Source organism: Spodoptera frugiperda, chromosome 26 (genome assembly GCF_023101765.2).
Source record: "Spodoptera frugiperda isolate SF20-4 chromosome 26, AGI-APGP_CSIRO_Sfru_2.0, whole genome shotgun sequence".
Classification (NCBI taxonomy): Eukaryota; Metazoa; Arthropoda; class Insecta; order Lepidoptera; family Noctuidae; genus Spodoptera; species Spodoptera frugiperda.
Genome location: NC_064237.1, coordinates 2,567,889 through 2,582,498, shown reverse-complemented (window position 1 = coordinate 2,582,498; position 14,610 = coordinate 2,567,889). Strand labels below are relative to the sequence as shown.

General features: G+C 36.3%; 2 protein-coding genes across 2 annotated transcripts in view; both read left to right on the top strand.

Moving 5' to 3' along the window:
- Positions 1–14,610, top strand: part of LOC118264859 (unconventional myosin-XV) — an 84,972-nt gene that overhangs the window by 9,767 nt on the left and 60,595 nt on the right.
- On the top strand, positions 13,058–14,220 carry LOC118264609 (uncharacterized). The gene is made up of 2 exons (XM_050704823.1): positions 13,058–13,150; positions 13,256–14,220. The coding sequence occupies exons 1-2, from the start codon at positions 13,100–13,102 to the stop codon at positions 14,111–14,113; spliced, it is 909 nt and encodes a 302-aa protein (XP_050560780.1). The 5' UTR covers positions 13,058–13,099; the 3' UTR covers positions 14,114–14,220.

The following is a 14,610-nucleotide window of genomic DNA, read 5'->3' as shown; positions in this document are numbered from 1 at the left end:
TAGGTAAAACGAGGTTTGTTTTGCAACTCATAATGTAATAATAAGGCACTAGTCTTAAAGGTTGAATAATGCATATAGAGTAGCTTGCCGGCTCGATGCCTGCAGTAGCTTTTTGAGTTTTTGCAGACTGCCCCCTAATAATTACTAGTTTGCACTTAGCAACACAGAACCGGGCGTTCTGTTATCGTTTGTTGTTTTTACATAATGTATAATTTACACCTGTAATAATGACAGATCAAGTGTTAAACAAAATACAGAGCCTGATACTATTAATAATTATTTTTTACTGAAACAGAAGGTTAAATACTAATGGCCTATTACGTTAATTCATGCGTCAGGTGTCTGGTCGACAAAATAAAACAAAAAGTATTTCAAAGTCACAGCTCACTTAACTGTTTCGTAATTAGGTACCTGTACATGATCATATTTTTTTTAAATGTACCTAAGAACCTCTTTTTATTAGATCACCATCAAGCAGTATGTTTACCGATCACAAAAAATGATGAGGTGTTAAAGTCTTAGGCTTGGCCTTTTCCAATACGAGTCACATTTTTTTTGTTAAGATTATCTCAACCGGATCATCCTACACATGCGTCGATAACCGGAATAAAATGGATAAACGGAACAATAATTGTAACACTTTACATCGATTAAGTATCTGTACTCTTCTCTTAATATCAAATACCCCGAAGATGAGAATAAATCATTGTGACCACAGCTGATTAAAATGGCAACAATGATAATATTTATTATGACATCGTGGGCAGATAGATTTCTTAAATGATTACTTTTAATAAATGGAAAGTAAACATTAACATACTAGCATACCCGGCGGATCTTTTTCGCTACTAGATAACATAATTTTTGCCATCAGAGATGGTGCTGTAGGTACCTATATGTTTTTCCGTTTCGAGTTTCTTTTTTTTTTTTTGCTATAAACCTTGGAACCCGAGACCTTTCCAACAATACAAAATCGTGGAAATCGGTTCATGCATTCTGGAGTTATAGCGTCAAAGGAAACCCGACTTATTTTTATATTAGAGATTATAGCTTTCTTACAACAACCAACATAATTCACAAACGCCCCTCATTGGTACAATGTCAATACAATAGTCATAGACAACGATAGAATAGTAGACAAATTATGTCAACGTACTGTTACGTTGTTACGGGCGGTGGTGAAAAACTGTGCGGTTGGCGGCAACGACGAATCTATGTGATTATTGCCACCGATGTGTGTCACTGAATCGTGTCAAGTGATTGCCATTATCCAGTATGTTGTGGGCATAATAACCGCGGTTGGCAGTATCGAGACTTACAAGGACCATCTTTTATATTTTCATTGGGCTATTTATTTTAGATATAATCTTCTTACGTTTTCGATAAAAGGAAATTAATGTTTATAACTAAAATAGCTACTTTCCCTCTCTTTAACTTAACTTTTGATAAGGAATTATGCATTATCAGGTCTTAAAACTACGTAAGTTAACAAAATGAAAATTATCTGTACAAAATCATCTATAATCATATTTCCTTAACAGAATCAACAAGTAAAGGTTAAATAAGATTAATATTGATTTAATAATTGGCTTCGATCCGTCATTGATGCAAGTAATTAAAAGATTCATTCAACATAATAATAAAATCCGAAGTTAATAACACAGATTATAAAACGAGTCGCCGACCAGAATACAAATGTCAATGGAGTCGCCACAGACGTAAAATCGAGAAAAAAGTTGAATGGAGCAGTTACACCGAAACTGTGGAAAGTGGCAGGTGCGGTTGGTACACAGGTTCGTACACATACCGCCAATATTTGCGCACGCGCAACTCTCTCGATCGCCCGTCCCTAATTACAGATACCGCCACAACAAGACTTTTTGTTTGGACGCTGCAAACCGTTAAGTCGTTCATCGTTGAAGAAATAATAATGTTTGTTTTGAGTTCAGCTTCAAATAGAACTAATAACGTGATCTTGAGGTAAAATGTAGTCACTAACTGAAATGTAGATGGTAATCATGAAGTATGGTAAATGAAAATCATTTTTCTTAGCAATAAGAAGACTAATTCAGATTTCACATTAGCCATCATTTTCATTTGTAACTTGTAATTTTTGTGTTGTAATTAAAATTAAATAAAAGATAATTGGCTCAGAAAATTGAAATGATATGAAAAATACAAACAAGGTTTAAAATTAAAAACTACTTTACGTAAAATCACAACAACAAACACATTAGTGGTCGTTTGGGCAAATTATTCGCAAATCACATGACATCGTTCAAACTAAGTAATTGGAGACGACCGCTGTCATTGAGGCAATATAATTCTGCCTATACTGCTACACGTAATGCTGTCGTTATAATATATTATGGAAATGGTTACGCAGTTAGCGACCGACAGTTAGAAAGTCTCGTGAACATCTGGCGTAATTTTCTAATTCTGCCAACTAGTTTTTGTTATCACGCGGCCACTTTTGATGTAAACCTCTCATTATATTTTGGCGATTTCCTACTTAGCTTAGTATAAAACGATTTAAAAGAAAGACAATAATACGAAAGCAATCTACTTTTTAAGGTCTCACAGCTTTTACAAGATAAGGAAAAAGGAAGTTACAGAAAATTTACCGCACGTAAAAATTAAAGACCCAAAATGAATCCCTGCGGCACTCCTTTGATTTTTTACATGATTTCACCATACAAAATATTTCGCCAGGCATGTATCAAGTAAAAAGCGAGTGTAAAGGTCAGTTACTCAATAAAAGTAGTTGTTCGCATGTATAGGTCTGTGTGTTGTTGGTCGATGAAGCAATCTGTCATGTAACGGTATCGGAGGGCGCGCCAAAGACAACTTTCCTCGGCACTCAACACGTCTCATTCGCTTCACGGAAGCGCAAGAAAGTATACGATGGTATACGACGTGCGGCTTTATGAGAATGTCGATTGTTCTGTAGAGTACTACATACCAAGTGTGAATGAGACAACAACGCTATCATCGCCATCGCCAATATTTTTAACTGCAACTTAAGTGAATCATGACAACTAAATTAGATTTTGATTGAGCATTTGACACACTTATGCATAATCATTTTCGTAGTTAATAAACGAATGATGATTATACTAAATAGGTTTGATCTTTATAATGTGTGTTGGTGTTATGATATTATACTGTTTATGGGATGTTGGTTCTACCGCATGTTAATAGTACTTCATTGTACTTTATATAACATCAGTAAATTGTGATCAATTGTTGCATAAAATACAAGTCACACATGCGTCGACAATTTCTTGTTAAGAGGATTTTCTATTGATTGTGAACAATGAGCAATAAGGAATAGTTTATGTTTTTATTCGTTTTACGTAAGTTATAACTTCCGAGCCTATTGTCAATTAACCTATTACATTCATTGATGACATTCTAATGGACCAGATATGCAATTAAATGAAATCGAACTATAAATAGATGATAAAGGAATGTCTTTCTTAATCCCTACAACAACATACATAATTCTTTAAGGTAACATCTAAATCCATTAATCACCATTATTCAAGCACTTGTTTACCATTGTTCGAAATAATATTCCTTTAATTATCCTTATATCAGCATTGTGATTGCTGAGAAAAGATTTATCACTAGATTTTGATTTTTTTCTTGAGTTCTCACACTTGAGGTTGACCCTGTCCTATTTTGGCTAACTGGTTGCGAATACTTAGTGTATCGTTAGTGTTATCATACCTGGTATAAGTGGTAAAATATTGACTAACAGTTCAGTAGTTCACAATTTTTCCAAAAGATCATCATGTCATCTGTCTTATGACTCGTAAAAATATTTTTTTTTCATTTAATTGATATCGTTGCCTCGTGTATTTTAGTTTTTATTTTCTGATAAATCAATCTTAATGCATTATTTGTTTTCATTACCTAGCGGTTAATCTCTCTTCTTAAGATTAATATCATTATACAGAGCCATGTGTTTCGACTGCTTCAATTTACGCTGTCTTTACCTAGTGTACAGCGTACAGACAATCAGTGCGTGACAGCATCAACAATTCAATTAATCTCGCGATTGTAACGTATAGCACTTCATTGTACACTTAATCTTGTTTGTCTTGTAGAATTCCTTATTTTGTATTTACACCTATACTGACACATCATGCGAACATTTCTCAGGCTCCATTTATCAGCGATTACTACAACTCTAGACCATTATTTAACCAATTAAGAAAGGCTTGATGTATTGCTCAGTTGACATCAAATGCGAATCGTGACTTGTAAAGAAAACGACAAAAATGCATCCGTCCATCAATCGTTTGTTTTTGCTGCAACATTCAATGCTCGGTCTGCAGCGCCTTTATATGCTTACGAGGCGAAGAGTCGCCAATTAGTCATTGTCTCGACTTCGTTGACTTCTAAACTTGATCGTCCACTTTATCTTGACCTTCCTCGCTCATTGTCACGCCTCAGCTACAACATTTCAATGAAGATATTTTATGTCTTGTTGTAGATCTCTAACGTTGGTTGTTTTACAACGTTACAAGAACCTTATTATCCCTGCGATTGAGTTTATTTTTGTTGTTTTCAGTTTTTGCGACGTGGTCGGGTGTTGGTGCGACATTAGAGACGCAATGTTCCATTGTGTGTTGAGGTTAAAGTAATCGTATACGTGTTCATCCTACAGTCTATTGTTTGATCGCGTACACGTTTATTTACACCCACGCGGGGCGCATGCGCGAAATTACACAATTAATTTTATTGGTTGGCCCTTTCACAAACCTTCACTTCTTTGTTAAATTAATGAATTAATTGCCTGCTCAGTGTTTCTGTTATGTAATGAATGTTCTTACATTTTCTAATGGTGACATGTAAAGTTACTGCGACTGCGTTGAAGGAAGTTATGTCGTTCCGTATTATGACAGCGGCACTTTGTTTATAGAAACAGGAATGCTATAAGATATGTAAATCGCTTTGAAATCAAAGAACTGTTGTATTAGCTATAGTAGTATTATATTCATGAATAAACATTTAGAAAAGTGATCTGCATTTATTATTAATAATGTGAAAGATAAAACTGGTTCGTGTGATTATATTCATAAATCACACTACCATCAAGGTGTCCTTTAAATATATAATATCTACATATTCAACAACATTTTATTTTCTAATTTCATCATTTCTATGAAGATCATCCTTAGGCTTTCTTGATCTGACCTAATAAATAGGTAAGGTATCTACAAGAGTTTGCATAGTTAGATTATCTAATTAGATAAGATTTTGAATCATGAAAGGCTTAACAGTTAGCAGAAGTTTCATATTTTTGATGGAATAAGCCGATAAACGAGCAGACGGATAGCTTTTTGGTAAGCAATCGCTGCCGCCCATGGACACCCAAAATACCAGCATAAGTGCGTTGTTGGCCTTTTGAGGAGTAAGGAATTTAGGTAAGGGTTGTTGGGGAATTGGGCTCCGGTAACCTAACTCATACTTGCGTGATGTGGGAGACGGCTGTTGTTAACTGCATTACAGTCTCTCCTCACTCTAATTTCTATAAAGAGGAACAATTAAAGTGTATTCTACTCGTATACATAAACTTGATCAGCAGTTACGGGTGCTCATTACAATGCTCATTACGTTAGTTATTTCACAAGCAGTAATTTTGCAATAATTGTGTACTGATTGATATGCTGCTGTACCGGTTTACATTAGCTGCGACCGGAGCAACTTGAAAGTTATGAAATTAGTGGCACCGGACCACTCGATCTATTTGTTTGATATCATTTGCTGTCCTTGCGTTGTTTACTTTCATTGTCAACTGCCTTGTGACTCCTGAGCTGCTGTTCACCTACTTAGGGGCTGTGGGTCCCATGTTCATTTTCCTGTTGCTATTTCCATAAAAAACCTGAATTCTTAATCGACTTAAAAAGATCTTTACTAATTTCATACAAAATTACGAAATTTGGCAAGAGGTACGCTTAAGTATCTGCCAAAGATTTCCACGCTTCAAGAGAAGATATAAGTTCTATACATGATTGTATGACTCGTGGTGTTCAAATTGTCAATTAGCTTGTGCCATTTGACAAATACACAGTCAATGCAGTGTAACTGGTTTGAGCGGCCTGCAGGCATACAGCATGACAGTTCCTAGTCCCGTGACAATATTATAACGCAACGTTTTCACGCCTCTCGCCTCACCATTGTCGACACACTAAATTATTCAATTACAAAACGAACAAATTGGTTTATTTGGAAAATGGTTCAGTTGTCAAGGTGAAGTGTCATAGCCATTGGTGCCTTTAGTTTTATTGACGCAATCAACTACTTTTACTTTATATTGGGTGATTGACCGTTGCGTGTCAAGTGTTTCTGGTTAAAACGATTCCTGTGGGATTGGTTTATTAGCTGCCCCTAGGAAGATATCCTAGAGTCATAATGAGATTATTCTTTTGTAAAGTTAATAAAGTTCCCTGCAACCCGGAGTTCCGAACATCATTACCAAACTTTATGTTCAATTCACAAAACTAAATACACAATACATTTAGACTCTCACTTGGGTACACAAAAGGCGGTTTATTTTCTATTAATTATTGACACTTCCTTCCCCCACTCGGCGCGTATGTACTATTGTTCCACTGACACCGATGCGCGGGCACAAGTCTGTCTCTGGCCCCAATCCCACACTGAAGCACAACTTATGCAATCAAATAAAATCAGATACGCCACGTTTAACAATGAATTATGATGCACTTCTTTAATTATGAAGGGAAAATGTAGAGATATTGAAATTATGTAATTCAGTGTTTAAATGTTTACCCACGCGGAATGGACCGTAATGTTACCGTTTCGGTGCAATGACATGCATTTTTGCACATCGCCATTAAAATGGACTTCTATTTCGTAATATCAATTAGTTATTTAATAATTTTGCTTGCTAGTATGCTTTAGTGATTGAACAACCGTTGGTGGGATATGGACGGATGCCCTGACCTTCTCAATATCTCAGAAATTGCCTTGGAATATGGGTAGTTCTGTAATTAATTACGAAATTATTATGACCCTTTCAAGTTCTTATATCACTACTAACTTCTGTTAGAGTCTTCTCCCCGTTGCTGTGGGATAAATACTTACCTAACTATTATTGCAAACCATAATTTATCCCTGTTGCAAATCATCCCATCCCGATCCCTTCAGCCGTTTTGACGTGAAAGAGTAACAAACAAACAAACTTTCACATTTATAATATTAGTAGGACATATGGATTTATAAAATTGTATTTTGTAGTACCTATCTCAATTTAAACACATTAAATCGTTACCGCTTATTTGATCTTTTATCTACTCGAATTATATAGCGGATAATTGCTACTTTCGTTTGAAATATCTTAATCAGATGAGCGTAGAAATTGTACTTTTACTAGATTTATAGTTTTTAGTGTACACTTGATCAATAAATAATGCGCTACGAATTAGTCAGAGATCGTTCGAGCGTGGCAATGGAATGTGCGGACAAAATTGAGATGTTTGAGAACATACTTACATTACATACATAAATATGCATTTGTGAGAAGAATATGAGTAATTTGTACCGTACATAGGACATGTACTGCCGATGCGTATTATTTATTTAAGAAGAACGACTAGGTATGTTATGGGAACTAAACTTATGCTTTTATTGCCTCCCAAAATCTATAAATATATGTGGCATATTTTAGCTTAATTCGTAGCTAACCCAATTACTCCCCTTCCCAATCTTCCCAATTCACTATTCCGCAAAACCGTTAAATTCCTTACCCCAAAAGACATCGGCAACGCATTTCTAACGCCTCTGGTGTTTCGGGTCCCTAATCTCTATAGGCGATTGCTTATCATTAGGTGATCCTTCTGCTAGTTTACCGGCTCACCTATATCATAAAAAATGCTAGGAAAACAGAAAGCATCTTGCTTAGAATTATCTGACCTATTAATTCCCATGGGACAAAGGCATCTTAAGACCTACTACCTATATGTGAGAATTATACACGTGTAGCTAATTAAAGATGACTACATTCTAATAAATGCCGGTACCGTACAATCAAGTCGAATGCTTCCTGAGAAAAATGCACCGACCTGAAGGTGAAGGCCACACGATTGTGTCACCAACTAAATGTGGAAATAATGAGGGAAAAATGTTCTGTCTATTATATTTGAGATTTTAAAAGAACAATATGATTGTTTTTGCCCGTGTAGTGTATAAAAAGTTTAAGTAATAACGGTGACCTTCTAAGTAAATTGTTAAATAATAAATGACAGATGTTTTGCTGTTATTATTACAAGCAATACAAAACGTGAAAAATTAAGGAAGATAAAAGGAAATTTATTAAAAGCTAGCTAACCCGGCAAACGTTGTTTTGCTTTATAAATTATTTCTAGAAAATAGACAGTATCCGATTCTCAGACCTACTGAATACCTACGCATATAAAATTTGGTAAAAATCGGTAAAGCCGTTTCGGAGAAGTACTGTAACTAACATTGTGACAAATTTTATGTATTAGATTAAAGCTGAAGAAATTAATATTAAACTTGATGCGTCCTTATAACATTATTAAAAGATACGTACTGACACTAGATTCCAAAATCAAATGTAATACATTACATACTACCTACCACAAAGGTCGTACGATTGTCTTTTGTCAACTTTGACATTTCACGACTGCATTTTGACATTTTCAGGTGACGCTCTTGCGATTTCGCGCAAGTTTTGACTTTATGTAAAAGTCGATAAACCGAGCCAGTGATGTAACACAACATAATGCAATCATCACAATTCGTTAATACAATTACCTATGTTATAACAACTTCTAATTACGGCAAAGTTGGGCAACTTTTAATTAGACGAAACCGCTTGTGTTGTGGGTGCGTAGCTATTATACAATTAACAATAACCGTTTTCAAGAATACAATGTCATCCTTGCATAAATTATGGTCGAAAGAGTTATACATATACATATATTTTTTCCCCGGTCAGGTTGATTGGGCATAGGCCATCAGAAAACTCAGGGTCTTTAAAGAAGTTCCGTTTAAATCGAATCTGTCTATTTTGGCAATGGATTAATGGTGGGAACTAATTTGCCATTTAAAAAACATAACTATAAAAGCTTACAACGGTCAATAGTATTGCCACGGGCGACGTGTCACAATTTGCCGGCCGTAACGGGACTGCCTTGTGAGGCCAAACTTGTCTATGACGCTCAATTCGCAGTTGTCTCATTCACAATATTTGACAAGCGAGAAAATAAAATAAATATAGAAATGTTTATGGCCACTTGACTACAATAAATCGTAATGAAACAAAAGAAAGTTATATTTACAAAAGAAGACGTTATAAAAATGATAATTAAATTAGCGATGGGGAACTTAAAAATACAATTTTACACTTGCAAGTTTTTTTTTTATTTCTTTTTGCGGGAAGTTTTTTTTATTTTGTAAGTGATAGATAAAAGAACGCTGTTACTGTCTTTTTGCCAGCTCTCTAATATTTATGAATTCGAAATGCGCCCAAGCGTATCATTGCTAGTACTTTTTTTTTAATGATATTAACCCGTTGTTATAATGTACAGTTTTTATTATGAACTGATTCACCGTGCGAATTCCTTTGCTGCCACGGCGCCCAGCGCTGTAATATTAAAAGTTACGTTTTTCTAACATTGACACGATTTATTTCAATTATTTAATTCTTCAGCCTCGTTTTTTTATTACTTCATTCTTTATGCCTGTGTAATATAAAATTATACGTTTCTAGATGCTGACCATTCTTTTTGTTTGAATCATGCTTTACATAACTATTGGAGCGACACAGGGTTATTAAAAATTGTGACACGATAATTATAAGTTTAATATTCAGTTTACGACAGAAGGCTAATCTCTCGTGAATATCTTGTGTACTTGCAAAATTATTAACTTTGATTAATTGCTAGTATCATAGACTAGAGATGGTGAACCTTTACGTAACAACGTGCCATTTAATAACATTTTTTTTTAGTTCGTTAAGCAAAATTCATACTGAATTAGAGACATCTGTGTAGTTCTGAAACTAATGTTACAGATTTTGTAATCAATAACGTGCCCAAAATATTGTGCATTTGTGCTGATTGCTATCAATAGCACACATGCTAATGGCTCGCCATCCCTGTCTTAAATTAAAGTTTAACACTTAAACAATAGGTACAACAGTACAAGTTCATTCACAACGTATAAATAATCATAAGTAGGTATTTTATTTCACACTCCCAAACATAATCAAGAATCAAGAATCAAGAATCTAAAAACAGTCATTCAAACAGTTGATATTTAAAAAAAAATAAGAAAAACAAAATGAAAAGCTACTAAGCAGTTCACTTTATATCCAAGGTTATGGTTGTGTACTTTGGATCGACTTGTTCTTGAACTCTGTATACATATCGTACGTGATCTGAATTATAGTCTAGTAGCAGCATGTGAATCAGTTCTTACTTTGTTTACTCAAGGTGGGCCTAATATGATGCCTTGGTGAACTCCATCAAATATTAATAAGTCGTTTTTAATTTCCAGTTTTGTGCGTCTAATTTGTCTGACATTAAAATAGTTCTCAAAAGCGCATTATTTACAATGTCGTAACTTTGCCTTGTAAACGATTAGGCCTAACCGTGACATTCTTCAACATGCTTAACTTGCATTGAGCTCGCCTATTAATTATTTACGCGACACCTAAGATCAACTTATGGAAGCGACGAACGTGCGTGTAGAAAGCCTTACCTCTTGAGGTCGATGCGGAGCCAGAATACACAACACAGAGACAACCCGACCAAATTAAAACACACGACCAATCTATCAACGTTCTTTGCTCAAATGCCTATCAAAATCGGTCAGGTTATTTCAATTGGTATGCATCAGAAGTGGGTTCGGTTCCACGTCTTTGGCAGACGGAAGTGGCTCTCGGACCATTGTTTCCCGGATCCAATGAACTTTTTTTAGGTCGTCATGGGTGCGTTTGATATTTGTGCCGACCAGAATGACATTAGAAATGGTTATGTTAATGTATTGAATCAGCTGTCCACACTGCCTCGTTTAGAGAACAAGGTTCGAGTCGAGACGAGCACGTGTATGAGAGAAAATATTCAGTTCGGAATATTTTAGTTTTTACTGTTCGTCGCGTTGTCTCGTGAGTGCTTGATGCAATAAATGTCCGAGAAAGTTTATTGCGAAATGAAAAATGGGTTTAGATAACATATAAAACTAACGTGTATGAATAATGTAACTAGGAAAACTAAAAAGAAGTGGTATTTAATCACTGATGGAAAAGGTCTTCAGTCCTATCACAATAACTATTGAATAGAACTTGAAGTGCCTTTACTTATTTATGATTCACGCATTTTTCTCCTTAGCCGTGTCATGTATGACAAGCAAGAATGTTCCCTTTTCAACACATTTCCCATTGAACTGCTTCTTCACACATCACGCAAGGAAAAGTGGCAAGATTTCTACTTAAGCACTTACATAGTACTACTAATGTACCTTAATAGCACTTGAATGTCAAGTGACGTGGGTGAAGAAAGTGAAAATCATTTCCGACGGTAGAACCTTATACCATAAACATGTTACGCGTCAGATGTTTTACAACTAATTACATTTTTACGATTTAGATACATAACTGACAGACGAACGTAAATCAAGGTATTCGCGGTAATTAAAAAAATCAAATCTTCTCATAAATCAATATGTCTTTAATTAAACTGCAGTAACTTCGTCATGCTTTCAAGAGAATGCAATTACTGAGCATATGTTTGCGTTAACTTCTAATTAAACGAATGTTCTTTAGTGCTGGAATTCTTTGAAATGATATAGTATTTTGCTATCAGTATCCAGTTTAAAGAATACTATTATTTATCTTCGTTTTTTACTTGAATAGAAAAATTCTTGAAGAAAAGTCGAATGAGATCTTCATGATTTATTGATATCTCCTCGACAGAAACTTGAAATACTTCAATCGTTTGTATTATTATTATTAGACTGGATTGTCAGGGTACAGAATTGCTAATATGTAGAACACGAACGCTAAGTAAACTGAGAATATATGATTCAAAGTGGTGATATACCTACCTACTACAGTTCTACCAGGCCATAATATAGACAAATACGATAAGAATAAACACACCAGCCACCAAGGAATCAACTGAACGTTATCGAAGATTTACAAACGAAGCTCAATGAGAACATTGATCGCAAAAACTTCGCCTTTATTTATGATCGACAAGCTATAAATCTCCCGAACGATCGATTCAATTACGCATTCTAAAGATTTACAATGACATAAGCAAGCTTCGTTTTCTCTTTCTAATCTAAATCATGTTCTCATGTTAGCTCTTGGTTTATGGGGCGAACTGTCATCTCCAGCTTTTAAATTAATGTTTACAATCAGATATTCTGTTCGTAATGAAACAATTTCGTGTAGTGTAAAATAAATTGTGTCCTCTCTTTCGCTGGTTAGTTTTATATCTTCGGTATCTGTATGTTATAATACTCCGCCTTTTACAGCAGAAGCTGCTGTTTTCATTATACTTTAAAAGTTTTAATTAGGGGGAAAATCATCCAATGACTTCTTTCACCTTGGGCGAGGCGAGAGGGAGTGTCAGACTCTTACCGACTTAACACCTTCCCGTTCCTAATCCTGCTTTTCAAGCCGGAGCCCCGGTAACCCGTTAGGCAGTCCGCAGCTCCGGGTTGAAAGTTTTGAATCCTACGGTAGAAATTCATATATCTCAATTATCTCCAAATATATTAAATAAATACTTACGAAGATCCATTTTAGGCACACAACTTCACCCAAATATGTAACTAAACTAAACTGTTGTGTTGTTCTAACTAAAAACATTTGTAAATGTCCTTATCTTCTTTCAAACGTGACTTATTCAATTTCACTATTTATGCTACTAGATTACAGTACACTTGATAAGTTACAAATATTACTTGAAAATGTTTGTTAATCAAGATTTCGTACCTTTGTATCGATGTTGCATAAAGTTCTGGAGTAATAATGTATGTATAAAAAGGGTTTGTTTGTCGCTAAAGACAAGTTCAAGTTCATCGGTCACCGATGGAGGTGACTAGAAAAATGTTAATCCTACTGTTAGTAGCGGTTGCTCAGGTAAGATAATTTTTTAATCAAGTAGTTTTACTGGCTTTTATAGTTGTTTACACCTACATTCCTTAAGTTATTCCTTTACTTATAAGTGCACGTATTTTCTTCCAGCATATCGTAGATGGCCAGTACTACGTATCGTCGTACCCTGCGCCACCCCCAGCCGCTCCCTACGTGTCACCACCTCCACAATGCGGTTGCTGCTCTCCTCCACTGAACATCCCCGCCCCTCCAGCCTGTCCTGTCTACGTCACACTTCCAGCCCCACCACCAATGACGGTGCAACCTCCCCCGTTGCCACCAATGATGATAGAACTCCCTTGTCCTCCACCAATCACTGTTACGCCACCACCAGCGCCCCCAGTAATGGTTAACCCCCCGCCATTGCCGCCGATGACCATCACTCCTCCTGCTATTCCTCCAATTTGCGTGACACCTCCTCCTCCCCCTCCCATGTGTGTGACGCCTCCTTGTCCTCCCACAATGTATGTGAACCCACCAATGCCACCAGCGATATTCTTAGATCTTCCTCTACCACCTCCGATCGTGATTGAGCTGCCTCCTCCTCCACCGATTGTTGTGCAGCCACCACCTCTAGGCCAGATCATGATCCAGCCACCTGCAATGCCGCCGATGCCTGTGCAACCACCACCACTACCTCCGATGATGGTTCAGCCACCCCCGTCTCCTCCGATGGTGATTGAGTTACCTCCGCCAGCGCCTATAACCGTGCAACCGCCGTGCCCACCCCCGATGTGTGTGCAGAGCCCTCCTCCCGCCCCTATCAACGTACAGCCTCCTCCCTTGCCTCCTGTAATGGTGCAGCCTCCCCTGCCTCCTCCGATGTGCATCCAGCCGCCTCCCCTGGAGCCGTTCTGTGTGCAGCCCCCTCCCCCCACTCCTATCTGCTTCCAGTCGTCCCAGCCGTCGTGCGGTTGTGGCTGCTCTCCCTCGCCCATCTACTTGTGACAGTTCGAATAGACTGTATTCGTTAACTTGTTATCACAAAATGTTTTGTTAAATAATATGTATTACTCGTATGTGTCTATAATATTTAATTGTTAGTTCGATACTCAAAAAGCTTTTTTAATAAAAATATAACAATATTATTGAAGTCTTTCATTGTCGTTACATTTCAACCCTTTTTATCTTGTGCAGTGTAGTATTGTGATATTGACTCAATATTTACACAGTACTGATGAACATAGTCTGTCTGACCGTAACAGTTCTAGATACGTTAATATAACAAAATGCAGACAATGCTGAGCGTATTGTTTAAGTTTTGAAATGTGTGCCAGGATCAGGTCACACACACAATTCGTTGCCTCTATACCTCCTTTACACAGACGTGACGTTGTTTTTGTTAAGTATAATTTGTCAAGCTTTCTTTAGTACAAATAAGAACATACACAAACATAGGTACGTTTATACTGAAATAAAATATTAATATTATAATATCACGTTAG

Excerpts from the sequence above, each read along its gene's own strand:
- LOC118264609 (XM_050704823.1), top strand. The coding sequence starts at position 13,100 with ATGGAGGTGACTAGAAAAATGTTAATCCTACTGTTAGTAGCGGTTGCT. Across the intron at positions 13,151-13,255 it reads TGTTAGTAGCGGTTGCTCAG|CATATCGTAGATGGCCAGTA; the intron begins GTAAGATAATTT and ends ATTTTCTTCCAG.